Genomic DNA, 20808 nt, shown 5'->3' on the forward strand with positions numbered 1-20808 from the left:
TTACAACTACATAAGCCGCTCTAGGTTGGCCCTTATAATTTCGTAAGGCTGATCCATCAACATAGTACACTAGATCAGGGTTACACATTGGTACATCTGTTAAATTGATACGTGGTTTAGTCACTAATTCGCTTACCATTTCACATAACTGGGGTTTGCCGTCTTCTTCCGTGGGGAGTAGAGTGGCTGGATTTAAGGTAGTGCATCTTTTGATGATAAGGTTCGGATTTGATAACCGTTCAACTTCATATTTAGTGGTTCTTGCAGAAGTTAGGTTTTGGGTGGCACATTTAGTAAGTAAAATCTCGACAGAGTGTGGGATATATAAAACGGTTTGATGATTTAGAGTTATTGTCTGAGCCTGTTGTACAGCGTAATAAGCTGCTGCCAAAGAGGGAAGACATCCTGGTAGTCCGCGTGCCACTGGGTCTAGTTGGGTACTGAAATACGCTACCGGTCGCTGCCTGTCCCCATGTAACTGAGTCAGAACAGATTGTGCAAAAACCGACTTGTGATGGACAAATAAGTTGAATGGCTTAGTGTAATCTGGCAATCCTAAGGCTGGTGCTGAAGTGAGGGACTGCTTAAGATTCTGGAAAGCAGAAATCTGGGATACTTAATTCCAAATCCTTCTTTAAGCATTGTGAGAATATAGTATTTATGCTTATAGTGATTCACAGATCACAGAATGCAAAGTACTTGTTTTATAATTGTGTGCCCAACTTCTAATTTAGAAGCTGAACATCAAAAACTCCAATCTTTTGCTCTGTAACTTCAATTTTATGATACAGTGTCTCATAAATTACAACCTTTTAAGCTACAGCTTCTGACGCAGTAGTTGTGTAATTTTATTTAAAAAAAGGCTTCCAAACCCAAGATTTTTCCAATACACCCAAAATGTTTATCAAGGAGAATCACCTGAAATATCTCAAAATCCCAATTCAAATATTGCACTGCCAATCTTTTATTTAAAAATCTTCTTACTGAGCTAGAAGCTTTCGCATCAAGGTTTTACACAAGAGAAAATGGGAGCGTACTCCCCCAGCCTGCAGCCTCGAGAGACCCACGCTTTAAAAAAAAAGGTATTACAATTTCCCATCCCCGTTCTTTATCTCATTCCTAGACTAAATTTATGTCTTTCAACCCAATGTAATCAATGATTGCGTGTCTTCCTTCGACAAGTAAGTGTGCGTGTCAAATAGATTCTCCTTTTTTTTTTAAACCACTGGGACCTGTATTTTTATCTTTTGCTCAACAAACCTATCCCTTGTGCATTTCCTAGCTCCGTAACTTCTCATCCGAATAAATCCACACCTGCGTTTCTAACTTAAAATGTAATTCAATAAGGTTCACACTTTCTTAAACTTCCCACATACAGGACAACACTACGAAGGGTTAAAAAAAAACTTCACTCTGTTTGAAAAAGTGGGTGGAGCTAAAACAAACAGACAGCTCCACCACCTTTTCAAACAGGCTTTCAGACACATGAAAAATCACACAAGCACTCTCATTCAAAGACAGACATTCACAAAAGTCTCTCTCTTCATTCAACAAAGCTTATTGTTTGGCCAGCTCTATTTTTGGATCCATACGTCACTATCAGGTTTTCTTTTTTTTCTTTTCTTACATATTGATTTACTTCCTCTGTTAATTTTACGTGGGCTCGAAGAATCGGAACCCAGGCCTTTTCTATTACTTTCTTTTTACCTCTTCTACCTGGGTCTCTGTCTATAAGACACTCCCCTAGACATATTATTCTTTCTAAGTTAAATGAATCATCGGGTGGAAATGGCCTGTTTGAATCCTTGGTCCATTTTACCCATTTTTTTAGTTGATCAATTGAAGACTGACCACAATTCTGGAGCATAAAATAGGCTGGTGTGCCCTTTGGTGGTGTTTTACTTGTTCCTGCACCCATTCTGGATGATTAAGATTTTTCACAGTTTCTGATCTCACAATCCTTTCGGTCAACGAGTTCTCTACGCCCACTTCTCCTAGCCATTACGTCGCCTAAAAAGGCTCTTAATTCGGGCTCAGTCTGGGTTTGTGAGATAGTTGACATGAATGTAGTTGATCACTCAGTTACTGTTTCTTTTCTCAATCAATTTTTGTTTTTCCGAATCACAATTTTCCCTAGTGACTCTTCCTGATTCGTTAATTGCAATATCGCACAAAAGTACTGAACACAACAGTATAACAAGGGCAACTAAAACAAACAACATCCACGCGGGTATACAAATCATAGCCTTAAACTCTATCTAAACATATAGTCAATTCTCAGTCTGCGTTGTACGCCACTACAGACCGAGTCCTTAACTTATTTAAAAATGGTCCTATCTCACAAGGACCCTCTTAACTTCTGGTTCTATCTCACAAGGACCTTGATCCTATCTTCCAAGGATCACCTTAATTCTGGTCCTATCTTGCAAGGACCTTGATCCTATCTTTCAAGGATCACCTCACTCGATCGATAGCACTCTTTTTACCTTATACTAATGAAAATCTTCCCAGGCTGTTTCCAGATCGGATATTTTCAGGATCAGATCCCTTCTGCCTACAAGCTGAGAAGGAAATGATTATAAAATAACTTTAGCTCTTAAATGTCGAGTCTCGTAGATCGCAGTTCCTCCACTGTGGACAACAGATTACATATGCGATTCAATAGTAAAGAGTCCCTTTGCGAGCAAAAGGCTCACCTTATTCTGGCCAGTTAAGCCCTTCACTGAAGAAGCACTATGTCTGCATCTGTCACTCACAGAATACAGGGGAAGCGATCTCGGTGGAACCTCCAAGAAGTAATTGTTAAAATCTCGACTCTCAATTTAACTAAAAATATGAAACTCTGACACAAACAGCTCCGGTAGATGTCCCTTTAATAGTTTTACTTACTGCAAGGAAAAGTCTCACTAAGTCAAAGGCTCAGCAAAGACTTTTCCAGAGGTACAAAATCACATTATCTTTATACAGAAGAACAGACAAAGAAATTATGGTCCCATCACGTGTATCAGTTCTGCCCTTGTGGTCAGTAAATACAGATAAGGAGTTCTTCAATCACTTAATTAACATCACATCCTTGTTTTAGTTCTTTACATATCTATACAACCTTTATCTAGTACTTCTAAGGTTTAGCATAGCAACAGTAGTACACGGGAGTATAATTCCAACAGGACATGCTTTCTGTTAGGGAGGGTAAATTCGAGGTTCCCTCGCTCACACACAGATGGCTCTTGCCTTTCTTTAATTAGCGATCAGTCAAGGTTAATGTGTTTATGCAGAAGCAAACTGTCTGCTGCAGGGGCTTCTGGGAGAACTGAGACTCCATTTTGTTTTATTACAAAAAGGTAAACATAGAAACATAGAAACATAGAAAATATGTGCAGGAGTGGGCCATTCGGCCCTTTGAGCCTGCACCACCATTCAATGAGTTCATGGCTGAACATGCAACTTCAGTACCCCATTCCTTCTTTCTCGCCATACCCCTTGATCCCCCTAGTAGTAAGGACTACATCTAACTCCTTTTTGAATATATTTAGTGAATTGGCCTCAACAACTTTCTGTGGTAGAGAATTCCACAGGTTCACCACTCTCTGGGAGAAGAAGTTTCTCCTCATCTCGGTCCTAAATGGCTTACCCCTTATCCTTAGACTGTGATCCCTGGTTCTGGATTTCCCCAACATTGGGAACATTCTTCCGGCACCTAACCTGTCTAAACCCGTCAGAATTTTAAACGTTTCTATGAGATCCCCTCTCATTCTTCTGAACTCCAGTAAATACAAGCCCAGTTGATCCAGTCTTTCTTGATATGTCAGTCCTGCCATCCCAGGAATCAGTCTGGTGAACCTCAATAGCAAGAATGTCCTTCCTCAAGTTAAGAGACCAAAGCTGTACATAATACTCCAGGTGTGGCCTCACCAAGGCCCTGTACAACTGTAGTAACACCTCTCTGCAACTGTATTCAAATCCCCTCGCTATGAAGGCCAACATGCCATTTGCTTTCTTAACCACCTCCTGTACCTGCATGCCAACTTTCAATGACTGATGTACCATGACACCCAGGTCTCGTTGCACCTCCCCTTTTCCTAATCTGTCACCATTCAGATAATAGTCTCTCTGTTTTTACCACCAAAGTGGATAACCTCACATTTATCCACATTATACTTCATCTGCCATGCATTTGCCCACTCACCTAACCTATCCAAGTCATAGCATCCTCCTCGCAGCTCACACTGCCACCCAACTTAGTGTCATCCGCAAATTTGGAGATACTACATTTAATCCCCTCGTCTAAATCATTAATATACAGTGTAAACAGCTGGGGCCCCAGCACAGAACCTTGCGGTATCCCACTAGTCACTGCCTGCCATTCTGAAAAGTACCCATTTACTCCTACTCTTTGCTTCCTGTCTGCTAACCAGTTCTCAATCCACGTCAGCACACTACCCCCAATCCCATGTGCTTTAACTTTGCACATTAATCTCTTGTATGGGACCTTGTCGAAAGCCTTCTGAAAGTCCAAATACACCACATCAACTGGTTCGCCCTTGTCCACTCTACTGGAAACATCCTCAACAGGAAATGTAACTTTAAAAGTAAATTTCCACATTCTCCCTTTTATCCTTCACAAGGACAACTTAATCCATTCTTATCTTACTTAGTCTCTCTATTTCCGTTTCCATACAAGTACCTTCAGTAGTTGTTGCTACCATAACCCTAGCAGTGGTCTCAATTGGTAACATTGTTTCTCCCAACCTGGCACAGCAGCACTTAACTAATACAAACAAAAGGTAGAGGTTAAAGATTATCAGCAAGAATATGATCAGTCCCCATAGTCCATACAGTTCCTTATTCATTCCTCCTTGTCGGGTGCCCTTTTGCAATGGGACGCATGGATCCATGTTGGTCTTTCTTTTCTCTTGATTGCAGTATTAGTTGTCAGCAAAACCTGGTATGTCCTTTAAATCTTGGTTGTAGACTGCTTTTTCTTTTAAAGATTTTGACGTAAACGAAATGTCAGGCTCCAGATTATGACACTTTCCTTCTGTTGGTTCGACTTGAGCTTCTTTTACCTGTGAATGAAAGCTGGAAATACATTTGGTTAGTGCAATGCAATAATAATTCAACATATTTTCTTCCATTTTGTGGATGTCCATTTGTTTTGCAGTAAATGGTGCAGTAAAAGGCATCCGTTGGGGACGTCCCATAACTATCTCATGTGGTGACAGGCTTGTTGTTCTGTTAGTTGCAGATCACATTATCATCAAGGTTAAGGGCAGAAGTTCTACCCATTTTAGTCCAGTGTCATTGCATAATTTCGCCAGCTTATTTTTAAGCATTCTATTATATCTTTCACCAAGTCCAGCTGCTTGTGGATGATAACTGCAATGAAAACGTTGGTAGATCTGTAATGCTTTACACATTTCTTTTATAACAGTTCCTGTGAACTGTGTCCCATTATCACTAGAAAGCTTAGCTGGAATTCCGAAGCGCGGTACGATTTCCTTTAACAAACATTTAGCAACAGTAATGGCATCGGCCTTTTTACATGGAAAGGCTTCAATCCATCTAGAGAACACATCTACAATAACTAATACATACTTGAATCCCATACACATAGGTAATTCAATAAAATCCATTTGTAAATGTACAAAAGGCCCCATTGGATTTGGGTGGGAGGCAGATTCTACTTTTTCTGTTTTACCTGGATTCATTTTCACAGATTTGTTTTGCAATTGCCGAAATACCTGGTGCATACCAAGTTGCCTAAATATAATCTGCCAATCCCCCTTTGCCTGCATGTGTGAATGTATGAACACATCGGGCAATCCATGGAGTAAGGATCTAGGGGCCACCACGCGGCCGTCGTGGTGAACCCATATTCCTTCTGGATTTTTATAACATTGATCCTTCGTCCAGGTCACCACCTCCTCCGTACTGGCCTGTGTCTGAAAGGCCAGCACATCATAAATAGTGGGTGGCGGGTCTGTCTCCACCTCCTCCGTACTGGCCTGTGTCTGAAAGGTCAGCATGTCATTAATAGCGGGTGGTGGGTCTGTCTCCTCCTCCTCCGTACTGGCCTGTGTCTGAAAGGTCAGCATGTCATTAATAGCGGGTGGTGGGTCTGTCTCCTCCTCCTCCGTACTGGCCTGTGTCTGAAAGGCCAGCACGTCATTAATAGTGGGTGGCGGGTCTGAGCAATTATTGTTCCTTAGTGGGAACAATGACACCTGCATCCCCCCTTTTGACAGAGCTGCTGACTTAGCTGCATTATCAGCTCTGGCGTTTCCAAGCGCTATTTCATTCAACTGGCCCGTATGTGCTTGGCATTTGATAATGGCAAGTTTTAAGGGGCATTGAATGGCTCGCAGAAGATTTTCTACTTGTTCTGCATTCTTAATAGTGGTTCCTGAAGAAGTTAGGTATCCACGAATTTTCCAAATTTGTCCATAGTCATGCGTTACCCCAAAGGCATACCTGGAGTCAGTGTAGATATTAACTATTTGTCCTTCAGCCAGAATACAGGCTCGAGTTAATGCAAATAGTTTGGCTTGTTGGGCTGAAAAGGAATCTGGAAAAGAAGCTGTTTCGACAACATTAAACTGGGTTACAACTACATAAGCCGCTCTAGGTTGGCCCTTATAATTTCGTAAGGCTGATCCATCAACATAGTACACTAGATCAGGGTTACACATTGGTACATCTGTTAAATTGATACGTGGTTTAGTCACTAATTCGCTTACCATTTCACATAACTGGGGTTTGCCGTCTTCTTCCGTGGGGAGTAGAGTGGCTGGATTTAAGGTAGTGCATCTTTTGATGATAAGGTTCGGATTTGATAACCGTTCAACTTCATATTTAGTGGTTCTTGCAGAAGTTAGGTTTTGGGTGGCACATTTAGTAAGTAAAATCTCGACAGAGTGTGGGATATATAAAACGGTTTGATGATTTAGAGTTATTGTCTGAGCCTGTTGTACAGCGTAATAAGCTGCTGCCAAAGAGGGAAGACATCCTGGTAGTCCGCGTGCCACTGGGTCTAGTTGGGTACTGAAATACGCTACCGGTCGCTGCCTGTCCCCATGTAACTGAGTCAGAACAGATTGTGCAAAAACCGACTTGTGATGGACAAATAAGTTGAATGGCTTAGTGTAATCTGGCAATCCTAAGGCTGGTGCTGAAGTGAGGGACTGCTTAAGATTCTGGAAAGCAGAAATCTGGGATACTTAATTCCAAATCCTTCTTTAAGCATTGTGAGAATATAGTATTTATGCTTATAGTGATTCACAGATCACAGAATGCAAAGTACTTGTTTTATAATTGTGTGCCCAACTTCTAATTTAGAAGCTGAACATCAAAAACTCCAATCTTTTGCTCTGTAACTTCAATTTTATGATACAGTGTCTCATAAATTACAACCTTTTAAGCTACAGCTTCTGACGCAGTAGTTGTGTAATTTTATTTAAAAAAAGGCTTCCAAACCCAAGATTTTTCCAATACACCCAAAATGTTTATCAAGGAGAATCACCTGAAATATCTCAAAATCCCAATTCAAATATTGCACTGCCAATCTTTTATTTAAAAATCTTCTTACTGAGCTAGAAGCTTTCGCATCAAGGTTTTACACAAGAGAAAATGGGAGCGTACTCCCCCAGCCTGCAGCCTCGAGAGACCCACGCTTTAAAAAAAAAGGTATTACAATTTCCCATCCCCGTTCTTTATCTCATTCCTAGACTAAATTTATGTCTTTCAACCCAATGTAATCAATGATTGCGTGTCTTCCTTCGACAAGTAAGTGTGCGTGTCAAATAGATTCTCCTTTTTTTTTTAAACCACTGGGACCTGTATTTTTATCTTTTGCTCAACAAACCTATCCCTTGTGCATTTCCTAGCTCCGTAACTTCTCATCCGAATAAATCCACACCTGCGTTTCTAACTTAAAATGTAATTCAATAAGGTTCACACTTTCTTAAACTTCCCACATACAGGACAACACTACGAAGGGTTAAAAAAAAACTTCACTCTGTTTGAAAAAGTGGGTGGAGCTAAAACAAACAGACAGCTCCACCACCTTTTCAAACAGGCTTTCAGACACATGAAAAATCACACAAGCACTCTCATTCAAAGACAGACATTCACAAAAGTCTCTCTCTTCATTCAACAAAGCTTATTGTTTGGCCAGCTCTATTTTTGGATCCATACGTCACTATCAGGTTTTCTTTTTTTTCTTTTCTTACATATTGATTTACTTCCTCTGTTAATTTTACGTGGGCTCGAAGAATCGGAACCCAGGCCTTTTCTATTACTTTCTTTTTACCTCTTCTACCTGGGTCTCTGTCTATAAGACACTCCCCTAGACATATTATTCTTTCTAAGTTAAATGAATCATCGGGTGGAAATGGCCTGTTTGAATCCTTGGTCCATTTTACCCATTTTTTTAGTTGATCAATTGAAGACTGACCACAATTCTGGAGCATAAAATAGGCTGGTGTGCCCTTTGGTGGTGTTTTACTTGTTCCTGCACCCATTCTGGATGATTAAGATTTTTCACAGTTTCTGATCTCACAATCCTTTCGGTCAACGAGTTCTCTACGCCCACTTCTCCTAGCCATTACGTCGCCTAAAAAGGCTCTTAATTCGGGCTCAGTCTGGGTTTGTGAGATAGTTGACATGAATGTAGTTGATCACTCAGTTACTGTTTCTTTTCTCAATCAATTTTTGTTTTTCCGAATCACAATTTTCCCTAGTGACTCTTCCTGATTCGTTAATTGCAATATCGCACAAAAGTACTGAACACAACAGTATAACAAGGGCAACTAAAACAAACAACATCCACGCGGGTATACAAATCATAGCCTTAAACTCTATCTAAACATATAGTCAATTCTCAGTCTGCGTTGTACGCCACTACAGACCGAGTCCTTAACTTATTTAAAAATGGTCCTATCTCACAAGGACCCTCTTAACTTCTGGTTCTATCTCACAAGGACCTTGATCCTATCTTCCAAGGATCACCTTAATTCTGGTCCTATCTTGCAAGGACCTTGATCCTATCTTTCAAGGATCACCTCACTCGATCGATAGCACTCTTTTTACCTTATACTAATGAAAATCTTCCCAGGCTGTTTCCAGATCGGATATTTTCAGGATCAGATCCCTTCTGCCTACAAGCTGAGAAGGAAATGATTATAAAATAACTTTAGCTCTTAAATGTCGAGTCTCGTAGATCGCAGTTCCTCCACTGTGGACAACAGATTACATATGCGATTCAATAGTAAAGAGTCCCTTTGCGAGCAAAAGGCTCACCTTATTCTGGCCAGTTAAGCCCTTCACTGAAGAAGCACTATGTCTGCATCTGTCACTCACAGAATACAGGGGAAGCGATCTCGGTGGAACCTCCAAGAAGTAATTGTTAAAATCTCGACTCTCAATTTAACTAAAAATATGAAACTCTGACACAAACAGCTCCGGTAGATGTCCCTTTAATAGTTTTACTTACTGCAAGGAAAAGTCTCACTAAGTCAAAGGCTCAGCAAAGACTTTTCCAGAGGTACAAAATCACATTATCTTTATACAGAAGAACAGACAAAGAAATTATGGTCCCATCACGTGTATCAGTTCTGCCCTTGTGGTCAGTAAATACAGATAAGGAGTTCTTCAATCACTTAATTAACATCACATCCTTGTTTTAGTTCTTTACATATCTATACAACCTTTATCTAGTACTTCTAAGGTTTAGCATAGCAACAGTAGTACACGGGAGTATAATTCCAACAGGACATGCTTTCTGTTAGGGAGGGTAAATTCGAGGTTCCCTCGCTCACACACAGATGGCTCTTGCCTTTCTTTAATTAGCGATCAGTCAAGGTTAATGTGTTTATGCAGAAGCAAACTGTCTGCTGCAGGGGCTTCTGGGAGAACTGAGACTCCATTTTGTTTTATTACAAAAAGGTACATTTAACAGAAAATGTAACTTTAAAAGTAAATTTCCACAATGCTGAGTTTTTGAGTATGTTCGAGGCTGAGGTAGGGAATTAACAGAATGTATTTATATAGCTCCTTTAACATAGGAAAATGCCCCAAGGTTCACAGAAGCGTTATAAGACAAAATATTTGAAACTAAGGCACATAAGAAGAAATTAGGGCAGATGACCAAAAGCTTGACCAAAGAGGTAGATTTCAAGGAGTGTCTTAAAGCAGGAGAGAGAGGTTTAGGCAGGGAATTCTGGAATGGCGGAGCAGATCTGAGGGACAGTATGGCCTACTCATGTTCTTATACCAGATATTCAGGTGAAGGGCTAATAGAGCTGGAGATAGCAAGTCTAAAAGGAATAAAAGAGAAGTCGAGGTAAGTCAGGATTTTAGAAGCCTGTAGATTGTTGAGGGAAGGGATGACCAGAGGAGTTGAGGAGTTGCATTGTTTTGAGGTATTGAGACAGAATGAGTTTGAGGTATTGTTCCCTGTCATTTTTTAAATTGTGTGGCTCATTCAAAATTCCGCGTGTCGCAGTTTTTCTATTTGCGTGGGAGCTTCAGATAGCTGCGGGCCATGCAGCCTAAAGGGAACACTGGTATTCACACCCAGGTGACTCAGTTAATGCAGAAACTGAATCATAACAGGAAGTGCCAGGTTCTGTCCTTGACCTGTGCAGTGTAAGCTGACGTCAGCCAGTTCAATTGTGATGCTATTCATCCTCCAGTAGCTGAGGTGAGGAACAGAGGTATGGGGAAATTTTAATAGGAAAGCCGCAGAGATTTGGGTTCAGGAGGGTTGATAAAATGGGCAGTGTGTCCAGAAGCCAGTTCCAAAGTACAGACGTCCAGGTTTAACTGGGGCACATTTTGATGTGTGTGCTTAGCCCCTCTGGAAAGGCAGGTAGCTGCTTATAATATTTAACTGAGTCATTTCAGATGGGATTATGACTGGTATGTAAATTTAACTTCACATGCACGGGCTCCCGGGTTTCCTGAAACCTGCCATCGAAACCAAGGCAAGGGGATTGAACAGCAATTCATGAGGCTCACTAAAGGTCATCACTACAAAAAGGACAAACCCAATCCAGCCACTTACCGCCCCATCAGTCTACTCTCAATCAGCAATGTGATGGAAGGTATGGACAGTGCTATCAAGCGGCACTTACTCACCAATAACCTGCTCACCGATGCCCAGTTTGGATTCCGCCAGGACCACTCGGCTCCAGACCTCATTACAGCCTTGGTCCAAACATGGACAAAAGAGCTGAATTCCAGAGGTGAGGTGAGAGTGACTGCCCTGTCACTGACATCAAGGCAGCATTTGACCGAGTGTGGCATCAAGGAGCCCTAGTAAAACTGGTCAATGGGAATCAGGGGGAAAACTCTCCACTGGCTGGAGTCATACCCAGCACAGAGGAAGATGGTTGTGGTGGTTAGAGGTCAATCATCCTGGCCTCAGGACCTAGGCCCAACCAGCATCAGTTGCTTCATCAATGGCCTTCCCGCCATCATAAGGTCAGAAGTGGGGATGTTCGTTGATGACTGCACAGTGTTCAGTTCCATTCGTAACTCCTCAGATAATGGAACAGTCCGTGCCCACATGCAGCAAGACCTGGACAACATTCAGTTTGGGTTGATAAGTGGTAAGTAGCATTTGCGTCACACAAGTGCCAGGCAATGACCATCTCCAACAAGCGAGAGTCTAACCACTACCCCTTGACATTCAGTGGCATTACCATCACCGAATCCCCCACCATCAACATCCTGGGGGTCACCATTGACCAGAAACATAACTGGACTAGCCACATAAATGCTGGGGCTACAAGAGCAGGTCAGAGGCTGGGTATTCTGCAGCGAGTGTCTCACCTCCTGACTCCCCAAAGCCTTTCCACCATCTACAAGGCACAAGTCAGGAGTGTGATGGAATACTCTCCACTTGCCTGGATGAGTACAGCTCCAACAACACTTGAGAAGCTCAACACCATCCAGGACAAAGCAGCCGCTCGATCGACACGCTACCCACCACCTTCAACACTCACTCCCTCCACCACCGGCGCCCCCTGGCTGCAGTGTGTACCATCTACAAGATGCACTGCAGCAACTCGCCAAGGCTTCTTCGGCAGCACCTCCCAAACCCGCGACCTCTACCCCCTAGACGGACAAGGGCAGCAGGTCCATGGGAACACCACCACCTCCACGTTCCCCTCCCAGTCACACACCATCCCGACTGGGAAATATATCGGCCGTTCCTTCATCGTCGCTGGGTCACAATCCTGGAACTCCCTCCCTAACAATACTGTGGGAGAACCTTCAACGCAAGGAAGGTTAACAATCCTGCATTATTTGACCATCAGGAATAATCCTTTATTAATTGACCATCAGGAACCAATCTGCCCACTGCTGCAATTTCTTTCCCAATTTCTAGAATTGTTTCAATTTGGTGTTAAAGTTTTACGCAATTTTTTCCTCCTATCTGATTCTTGTATGGTACAATTACACTGGCACTGACTGACTGCCCTGGGGTACAATTACACTGGCACTGAGTGCCCTCGGGTACAATTACACTGGCACTGACTGCCCTTGGGTACAATTACACTGGCACTGACTGACTGCCCTGGGGTACAATTACACTGGCACTGAGTGCCCTCGGGTACAATTACACTGGCACTGACTGACTGCCCTGGGGTACAATTACACTGGCACTGAGTGCCCTCGGGTACAATTACACTGGCACTGACTGACTGCCCTGGGGTACAATTACACTTGCACTGAGTGCCCTCGGGTACAATGACACTGGCACTGACTGCCCTGGGGTACAATCACACTGGCACTGAGTGCCCTCGGGTACAATTACACTGGCACTGACTGCCCTCGGGTACAATGACACTGGCACTGACTGCCCTCGGGTACGATTACACTGGCACTGAGTGCCCTCGGGTACAATTACACTGGCACTGACTGCCCTCGGGTACGATTACACTGGCACTGCCCACGGGTACAATTACACTGGCACTGACTGCCATGGGGTACAATTACACTGGCACTGAGTGCCCTCGGGTACAATTACACTGGCACTGACTGCCCTCGGGTACGATTACACTGGCACTGACTGCCCTCGGGTACGATTACACTGGCACTGACTGCCCTCGGGTATGATTACACTGGCACTGCCCACGGGTACAATTACACTGGCACTGACTGCCCTCGGGTATGATTACACTGGCACTGACTGCCCTCGGGTATGATTACACTGGCACTGACTGCCCTTGGGTACATCATCATCATCATCATCATCGGCAGTCCCTTGGAATCGAGGAAGACTTGCTTCCACTCCTGAAGTGAGTTCTTTGGTGGCTGAACAGTCCAATACGAGAGCCACAGACTCTGTCAGAGGTGGGACAGATAGTCGTTGAGAGAAGGGGTGGGTGGGATTGGTTTTCCTGACGCTCTTTCCGCTGCCTGCGCTTGATTTCTGCATGCTCTCGGTGTTGAGACGTGAGGTGCTCAGCGCCCTCTCGGATGCACTTCCTCCCCTTAGGGTGGTCTTTGGCCAGGGACTTCCAGATGTCAATGAGGATGTTGCACTTTATCAGGGAGGCTTTGAGGGTGTCCTTATAGCGTTTCCACTGCCCACCTTTGGCTTGTTTGCCGTGAGGTAGCTCCGAGTATAGCACTTGCTTTGTGAGTCCCGTGTCTGGCATGCGGACTATGTGGCCTGCCCAGCGGAGCTGATGGAGTGTGGTCAGTGTTTCAATGCTGGGGATGTTGGCCTGAGTGCGGACACTGATGTTGGTGCATCTGTCCTCCCAGGGTATTTGTAGGATCTTGCGGAGACATCGTTGGTGATATTTCTCCAGTGACTTGAGGTGTCTACTGTACATGGTCCATGTCTCTGAGCCATACAGGAGGGCAGGTATTACTACAGCCCTGTAGACCATGAGTTTGGTGGTAGATTTGAGGACCTGGTCTTCAAACACTCTTTTCTTCAGGCGGCCGAAGGCTGCACTGGTGCACTGGAGGCGATGTTGAATCTCGTCACTAATGTCTGCTCTTGTTGATAAGAGGCTCCTGAGGTATGGGAAATGGTCCACGGTGTCCAGGGCTGCGCCGTGGATCTTGATGACTGGGGGGCCAGTGCTGTGCGGTGAGGACAGGCTGGTGGAGGACCTTTGTCTTACAGATGTTTAGTGTAAGGCCTATGCTTTCGTACGCCTCAGTAAATACGTCGACTATGGTCCTGGAGTTCAGCCTCTGTATGGGCGCAGACGCAGGCATCGTCCGTGTACTGTAGTTCAACGACAGAGGTTGGGGTGATCATGGACCTGGCCTGGAGACGGCGTAGGTTAAACAGCTTCCCACTGGTTCTGTAGTTTAGTTCCACTCCAGCGGGGAGCTTGTTGATTGTGAGGTGGAACATGGCGGTGAGGAAGATTGAGAAGAGGGTTGGGGCGATGACACAGCCCTGTTTGACCCCGGTCCGGACATGCATTGGGTCTGTGATGGATCCGTTGGTAAGGATCACGGCCTGCATGTCGTCGTGGAGCAGGCGGAGGATGGTGACGAACTTTTGGGGGCATCCGAAATGGAGGAGGACGCTCCATAGACCCTCGCGGTTGACAGTGTCAAAGGCCTTTGTAAGTTCGAAGAAGGCCATGTATAAGGGCTGGCGCTGCTCCCTGCATTTTTCCTGTAGCTGTTGCGCTGCAAAGATCATGTTCGTTGAGCCCCGTAGGGGACAAAATCCGCTCTGTGACTCCGGGAGGAGCTCCTCGGCCACAGGGAGAAGGCGGTTGAGGAGGACTCTAGCGATGACTCGGGTACAATTACACTGGCACTGCCCTCGGGTATGATTACACTAGCACTGACTGCCCTTGGGTACAATTACACTGGCACTGCCCTCGGGTATGATTACACTGGCACTGCCCTTGGGTACGATTACACTGGCACTGCCCTTGGGTACGATTATACTGGCACTGATTGCCCTCGGGTACGATTACACTGGCACTGACTGCCCTTGGGTACGATTACACTGGCACTGACTGCCCTCGGGTACGATTACACTGGCACTGACTGCCCTCGGGTACAATACACTGGCACTGACTGCCCTCGGGTACGATTACACTGGCACTGACTGCCCTTGGGTACAATACACTGGCACTGACTGCCCTCGGGTCCGATTACACTGGCACTGCCCTTGGGTACGATTATACTGGCACTGACTGCCCTCGGGTACGATTACACTGGCACTGACTGCCCTCGGGTACGATTATACTGGCACTGACTGCCCTCGGGTACGATTACACTGGCACTGACTGCCCTCGGGTACGATTACACTGGCACTGACTGCCCTCGGGTACGATTACACTGGCACTGACTGCCCTCGGGTATGAGTGCACGATTACAGAGGTAAGACAGTGAGCGCTCGTAGACTATTCAACAAAGGAGCATCAAAGTCTCACACAGGAACAGGAGGCTATTCAGCCCCTCGAGCCTGTTCTGCTGTTCAGTGAGATCTTGAGTGATCTGTACCTCAGTTCCATTTACCTGCCATTTCTCCATATCCCTCGATACCCTTACCTAACACAAAGATATCGATCTCAGTATTGACCCCAGCATCCACAGCTTTCTGGGAGACAGTTCCAGATTTCCATCACCTTTTGTGTGAAAAAGTGACTCTTGATTTTACTTCTGAACAACCTATCTCTAATTTTAAGATTATGTCCCTTGTTCTGGACTCCCCCATAGAGGCTCATTCTTGTAGCTATGTTCATGTGGCTGTGCTTTAAACCACTGAGCCATGACCTGTGAATTGTCTTATGTAATGAAGAAACCGTTTTGTGCGATGTGCGAAACCTCACTGAAGTAGATTTAAGCCACTGGATTGGACCATTGGGCTGTCTAGAGGAATGAGAAGAGTGGATGTAGACATCAAATGGTCACTGTTTCTAAATCATTATTTAATTTTACAGATTCGATTGTGTCAGCTGTTGTGGGATTAAATCTGGGCCAGTGAGATGGAGTTTGCCAGTAGTCATCTTTATATCAGATGCCCAGACAACTCAAACCAGACAAAGCAAGTTAGTTTCTACAGAACTCGCCAAACGGGAACTCTGAGGGAAGCCACTATTGGTGAGTGCCTGCAAGTAATTATTATTTTTTGGATATATCACATGACTCACCATGACCTCAAACTTTTCCCACTGTGTCGACAGGTGAGAGTCCAGCGGCCCCTCTCTACGACCCGGTGGAGTCCTGCGGCCCAGTGTTTGGGGAGAGTAAGCCCACCAACGCCCCGCTCTACGACCCGGTGTGTGGAGGAGGCTTGGAGGAAGGAGGAGGCTCGGTATACAGCAAGTGGGGCCCAGCAACGGCTATTGCTGCTCCAACAGCTACCCCTGTCTATGATAACAGGCAGGGCTTCAGCCTGGACACTGGACCCCAGGCCCAGCCCCTGAGCGCTTCCTCCAGACCCGGCAACACCACAGCAGCACAGCCATTGTACGATGTGGCAGAAGGCACTGGCAGTTACTATGACAACAGGAGGGCCTCAGACCCCCAAAATGGGCAGCACCCGGCCAAACCGCCCCCTATTCCACCCCCCCGTCGGCGCCATGGCAACAGCACCCTTGGTGAGCTCCTTCAAAATAACATTTTTGCAAATAATCATTTCTGTTCTTGTTATTTCCTCATAACTAGTGTTTCATCAATGTGCCTTGAGCAGGGTCTCAGAGGGTCTCAGGACGGGGGGGGTCAGGGTCTCAGAGGGTCTCGGGGCGGGGAGGGTCAGGGTCTCAGAGGGTCTCGGGGTGGGGAGTGGGATCAGGGTCTCAGAGGTTCTTGGGTCTTGGGGGGTCTCGGGGGGGGGGTCTTGGGGGGGTCTCGGATCTCGGGGGGGTCTCGGGGGAGTCTCGGGTCTTGGGGGATCTCGGGTCTCTGGGGGGTCTCGGGGTGTCGGGGGGGCCTCGGGGGGGTCTCGGGTCTCGGGGGGGTCTTTGGGGGTGTCTCGGGGGGTCTCAGGTCTAGGGGGATCTCGGGTCTTGGGGGGTCTCAGGGTGTCGGGGTGGGGGGCTCGGGGTGTTGGAGGGGCTGTTGGGGGGTCTCTCTCAGGGTCTGTTTAGTGTTTTCTCTTGAATGGTGGTTTCTGCTCCTGGTGAGGGCAGTATGTCCACTTGCTCCATTCACTGACTAACACTTTTTAAGATCAATTGTTTACGTTTTCCCTTTCTTCATTCTTTTCTTGCATCTGGCATTGCCCCTGTGAGCATTCAGTTAGCATAGTGTCCACCTGCTGATTTGGCCCAGGCCCAGAGGAGTAGGCCCAGAGGAGCATTTGCAGATGCCCAGGCCCAGAGGAGCAGGCCCAGAGGCCCAGGGGCCCAGAGGAGCAGGCCCAGAGGCCCAGGGGCCCAGATAAAGCAGGCCCCTTCCCCTAGCCTCACAAACATAAGATTCACAGTTACCTCTTCCTCCCTGATATGTTTCACGGTGCTGGGCAGCCTGAGCCCACGGGATCCTGCCCTCCGAGACCTGTAGTTATTTAACACGGTGACAGTTGGGGATCGAGTGGGAACAGGGCAGTCATTTTTCAGAGACAGTTATAATGGCAGGGCTAATCCTTTGCTGCCATACAGGTTGGGATAAAATCACCCCCTTTAGCCTTGAATAGAGGCAAAGGAAGGTGCATTGTAGTGGTGTTAGGATTATAAGTGAACGTGAAAGGTTAATGCGGAGCAAATTTTCAAATTAAGCCATGACTGCAGGACAAAAGGGCATAAATATAATGGGGTAAATAGATAGATTATGAGAGTAAACTAGCAGGAAATATAAAAAGATAGTAAGAATTTCTACAGGTACGTAAAGAGCAAAAGAGTGGCTAAAGTAAATATTGGTTCCCAAGAGGATGAGACTGGGGAATTAATAATGGAGAACAGGGAAATGGCAGAGATGTTGAACAAATATTTTGTATCGGTCTTCACGGTAGAGGACACTAAAAACATCCCAATAATGGATAATCAAGGGGCTATTGGGAGGGAGGAACTTAATACAATCACTATCACTAAAGAAGTAGTACTTGGTAAAATAATGGGACTGAAGGTGGACATGTCCTTTGGACCTGATGGCTTACATCCTAGGGTCTTAAAGGAGGTGGCTGCAGAGATAGTGGATGCATTGGTTGTTGTTATGTATTAATGCTTGGTGGTCACCAGACACCAGAGGGCGCCATGGTCGGAGGTCATCAGGCTGTACTCATGTGGCATGTGTGCTTGGTCATCTGTATATAAGCTGTGTGTCTTTGTCAAGCTGGCACTCTTGGGCTGGAATAAAGATGGATCAGGTTTCACCTGAGTGAGTTTACAGTAACCAGACTCTTGAGTCATTACAATTTGCGACGAGGTAATTTAAGAACCTTTGCATGCACAATGGGGACTGTTGGAATCCTGGAGAGATTCAGTTAAGCGTAGGCCAGTTCTCCTCACTGTTTGTGGTCCGAAAATTTACGGCCTCATGAAGAATCTTCTCTCGCCTGTACATCCGGTGAAAAAAGGGCACGAGGAATTGTGTACGTTGCTGGGTAACCATCTGAAGCCAAAAGAGGGGATCATCATATCACGTTACCATTTCTACATGCATGTTGGTGCTGAGGGTCAGATCGTGTCGGGATTTGTCGCCGATCTGCAATGTCTTGCTGAGCCGTATAAGTTCAGGAACATGCTGGAAGACATGCTGCGTGATGTCTTCGTGATAGGCTTCAACCATGAAGCGATCCTCAGGAAGCTGTTGGCTACAGAGAGGCTGGATTTGAAACAGGCCATCGCGACTGCCCAGGCTTGCATGATGACGGATGATAATTTGAGGCAGATATCATCGCTGAGTCGGAGTTCCACGGCAAAAACTGTAAACAAGATGGCGTTGTCTTTGGGCAGAGCTGCTTACGCGAAACCTGCCATTGCTCAGAGCCTGTCAACTGGTTCGAACCAGATTTCACCCTGTTAACGTTGTGGGAGCAATCATCAGCCTCATCAAAGTCGGTTTAGACAATACTCATGCAATGGATGTTCGAAAGTGGGGCATCTTCACAGGGTGTGTCCACAACGGAGCAAGCGTGGTGCGGCTCACCACGTGGTTGATGAGGACTGGTTCAGTGATGGCCCGGATACGCAGCCCGAGGAGGAAGTGAATGAACGGTATTCTTTCCTGAGCAAGAGCCAGCCGATAGTCGTTAATGTGAAGCTGAATGGCGTGCCTGTAACAATGGAGCTGGACACGGGCGCGAGCCAGTCGATAATGAGCCAAAGGACATTCGACAAGCTGTGGGACACTAAAGCTGCAAAACCGAAGCTGAGTCCAGTCAATGCCAGGTTGCGTACTTACACTAAGAAACTTATACCGGTGCTCGGCAGTACAGCAATCGAGGTGTCATCTGACGGTGTGGTTCACGAGCTACTATTATGGATCATCCCAGGTAATGGTCCAACGCTGTTCAGCAGGAATTGGCTTGAGAAAATCAAGCTGAACTGGAATGATGCCAAGATGTTGTCCTCGGTGGGTGATTCTTTGTGTGCTCAAATATTGAAAAAGTTTCCTTCTTTGTTTGAACCAGGCATTGATAATTTTCCTGGAGCCAAAGTACAGATTCACCTGGACCCCAATGCAAGGCCTGTCTATCACAAAGCTTGGTCTGTTCCGTATATGATGAGGGAGAAGGTTGAAATTGAGCTTGACAGACTCCAGCGTGAAGGGATAATATCACCAGTCGAGTTTAATGAGTGAGCCAGTCCCATTGTTCCTGTGTTGAACAGCGATGGCACTGGCAGGATTTGTGGAGACTACAAGGTTACGCTTAACCGATTTTTGAACAGGATCAGTATCCATTACCGAGGACTGATGGCCTGTTCTCCATGCTAGCTGGTGGAAAGTTGTTCACGAAACTGGATCTGACGTTGGCCTGTATGACCCAGGACCTTGTCAACATTTCAAAGAAACTCACCTGCATCAACACCCATAAAGGACTGTTCATCTACAACAGGTGTCCTTTTTGGATTCGTTTGGCTGCAGCCATATTTCAGAGGAATATGGAGAGTTTACTGAAGTCCGTTCCTGGAACTGTCGTGTTTCAACATGACATTCTGGTCACAGGTCGCGACACTGCTGAACATCTGAACAATCTTGAAGAAGTTCTGCAGCATCGGGACTCGGGCTGAAACGCTCATGTATTCATGGCACCTGAAGTCGAATTCCTCAGGCGGAAGATTGTTGCTGATGGCATCACACTAATTCAAAAACCGAGGCCATCAAAAATGCACCCAGGCTTCAGAATGTGATGGAGCTGCGTTCTTTCCTTGGGCTACTCAACTACTTTGGTAATTTCTTACCCAGATTGAGCACTTTACTAGAGGCACTGTATGTGTTACAAAGAAAAGGCGACAACTGGGTCTGGGGTGCGTCTCAAGGTAGAGCCTTTGAGAAAGCCAAGAATCTGCTATGTTCAAACAAGTTGCTTGTTCATTATGATCCATGTAAGCGTCTTGTATCGGCCTGTGATGCTTCATCATATGGGGTTGGCTGTGTACTCCAACAAGCAAATGAATCGGGCAAGCTACAACCTGCTGCGTATGCTTCGAGAAGTCTGTCTAATGTGGAAAGAGCTTACAGTATGGTGGAGAAAGAAGCTTTGGCCTGTGTGAATGGGGTAAAAAAAATGCACCAGTACCTGTTTGGTCTTCGTTTTGAACTAGAAACGGATCACAAGCCACTCATTTCATTGTTTGTGGAAAGCAAAGGTATTAATACCAATGCATCGTCCCGTATTCAAAAGTGGGCACTGACATTGTCTGCCTATGA

At 45.5% G+C, this 20808-nt stretch overlaps 1 protein-coding gene across 1 annotated transcript in view; it reads left to right on the top strand.

Annotated features, from left to right (window-relative positions):
* Positions 1 to 20808, top strand: part of LOC139230552 (circularly permutated Ras protein 1-like) — a 189922-nt gene that overhangs the window by 12777 nt on the left and 156337 nt on the right. The window contains exons 2-3 of the mRNA XM_070862386.1: positions 15936 to 16095; positions 16179 to 16595. Of these exons, the coding sequence (XP_070718487.1) occupies positions 15981 to 16095; positions 16179 to 16595 (532 nt within the window). The 5' untranslated portion in view covers positions 15936 to 15980. The remainder of the gene's footprint in view (positions 1 to 15935; positions 16096 to 16178; positions 16596 to 20808) is intronic.

The sequence above is a fragment of the Pristiophorus japonicus genome, chromosome 19 (genome assembly GCF_044704955.1).
Source record: "Pristiophorus japonicus isolate sPriJap1 chromosome 19, sPriJap1.hap1, whole genome shotgun sequence".
Lineage (NCBI taxonomy): Eukaryota > Metazoa > Chordata > Chondrichthyes > Pristiophoridae > Pristiophorus > Pristiophorus japonicus.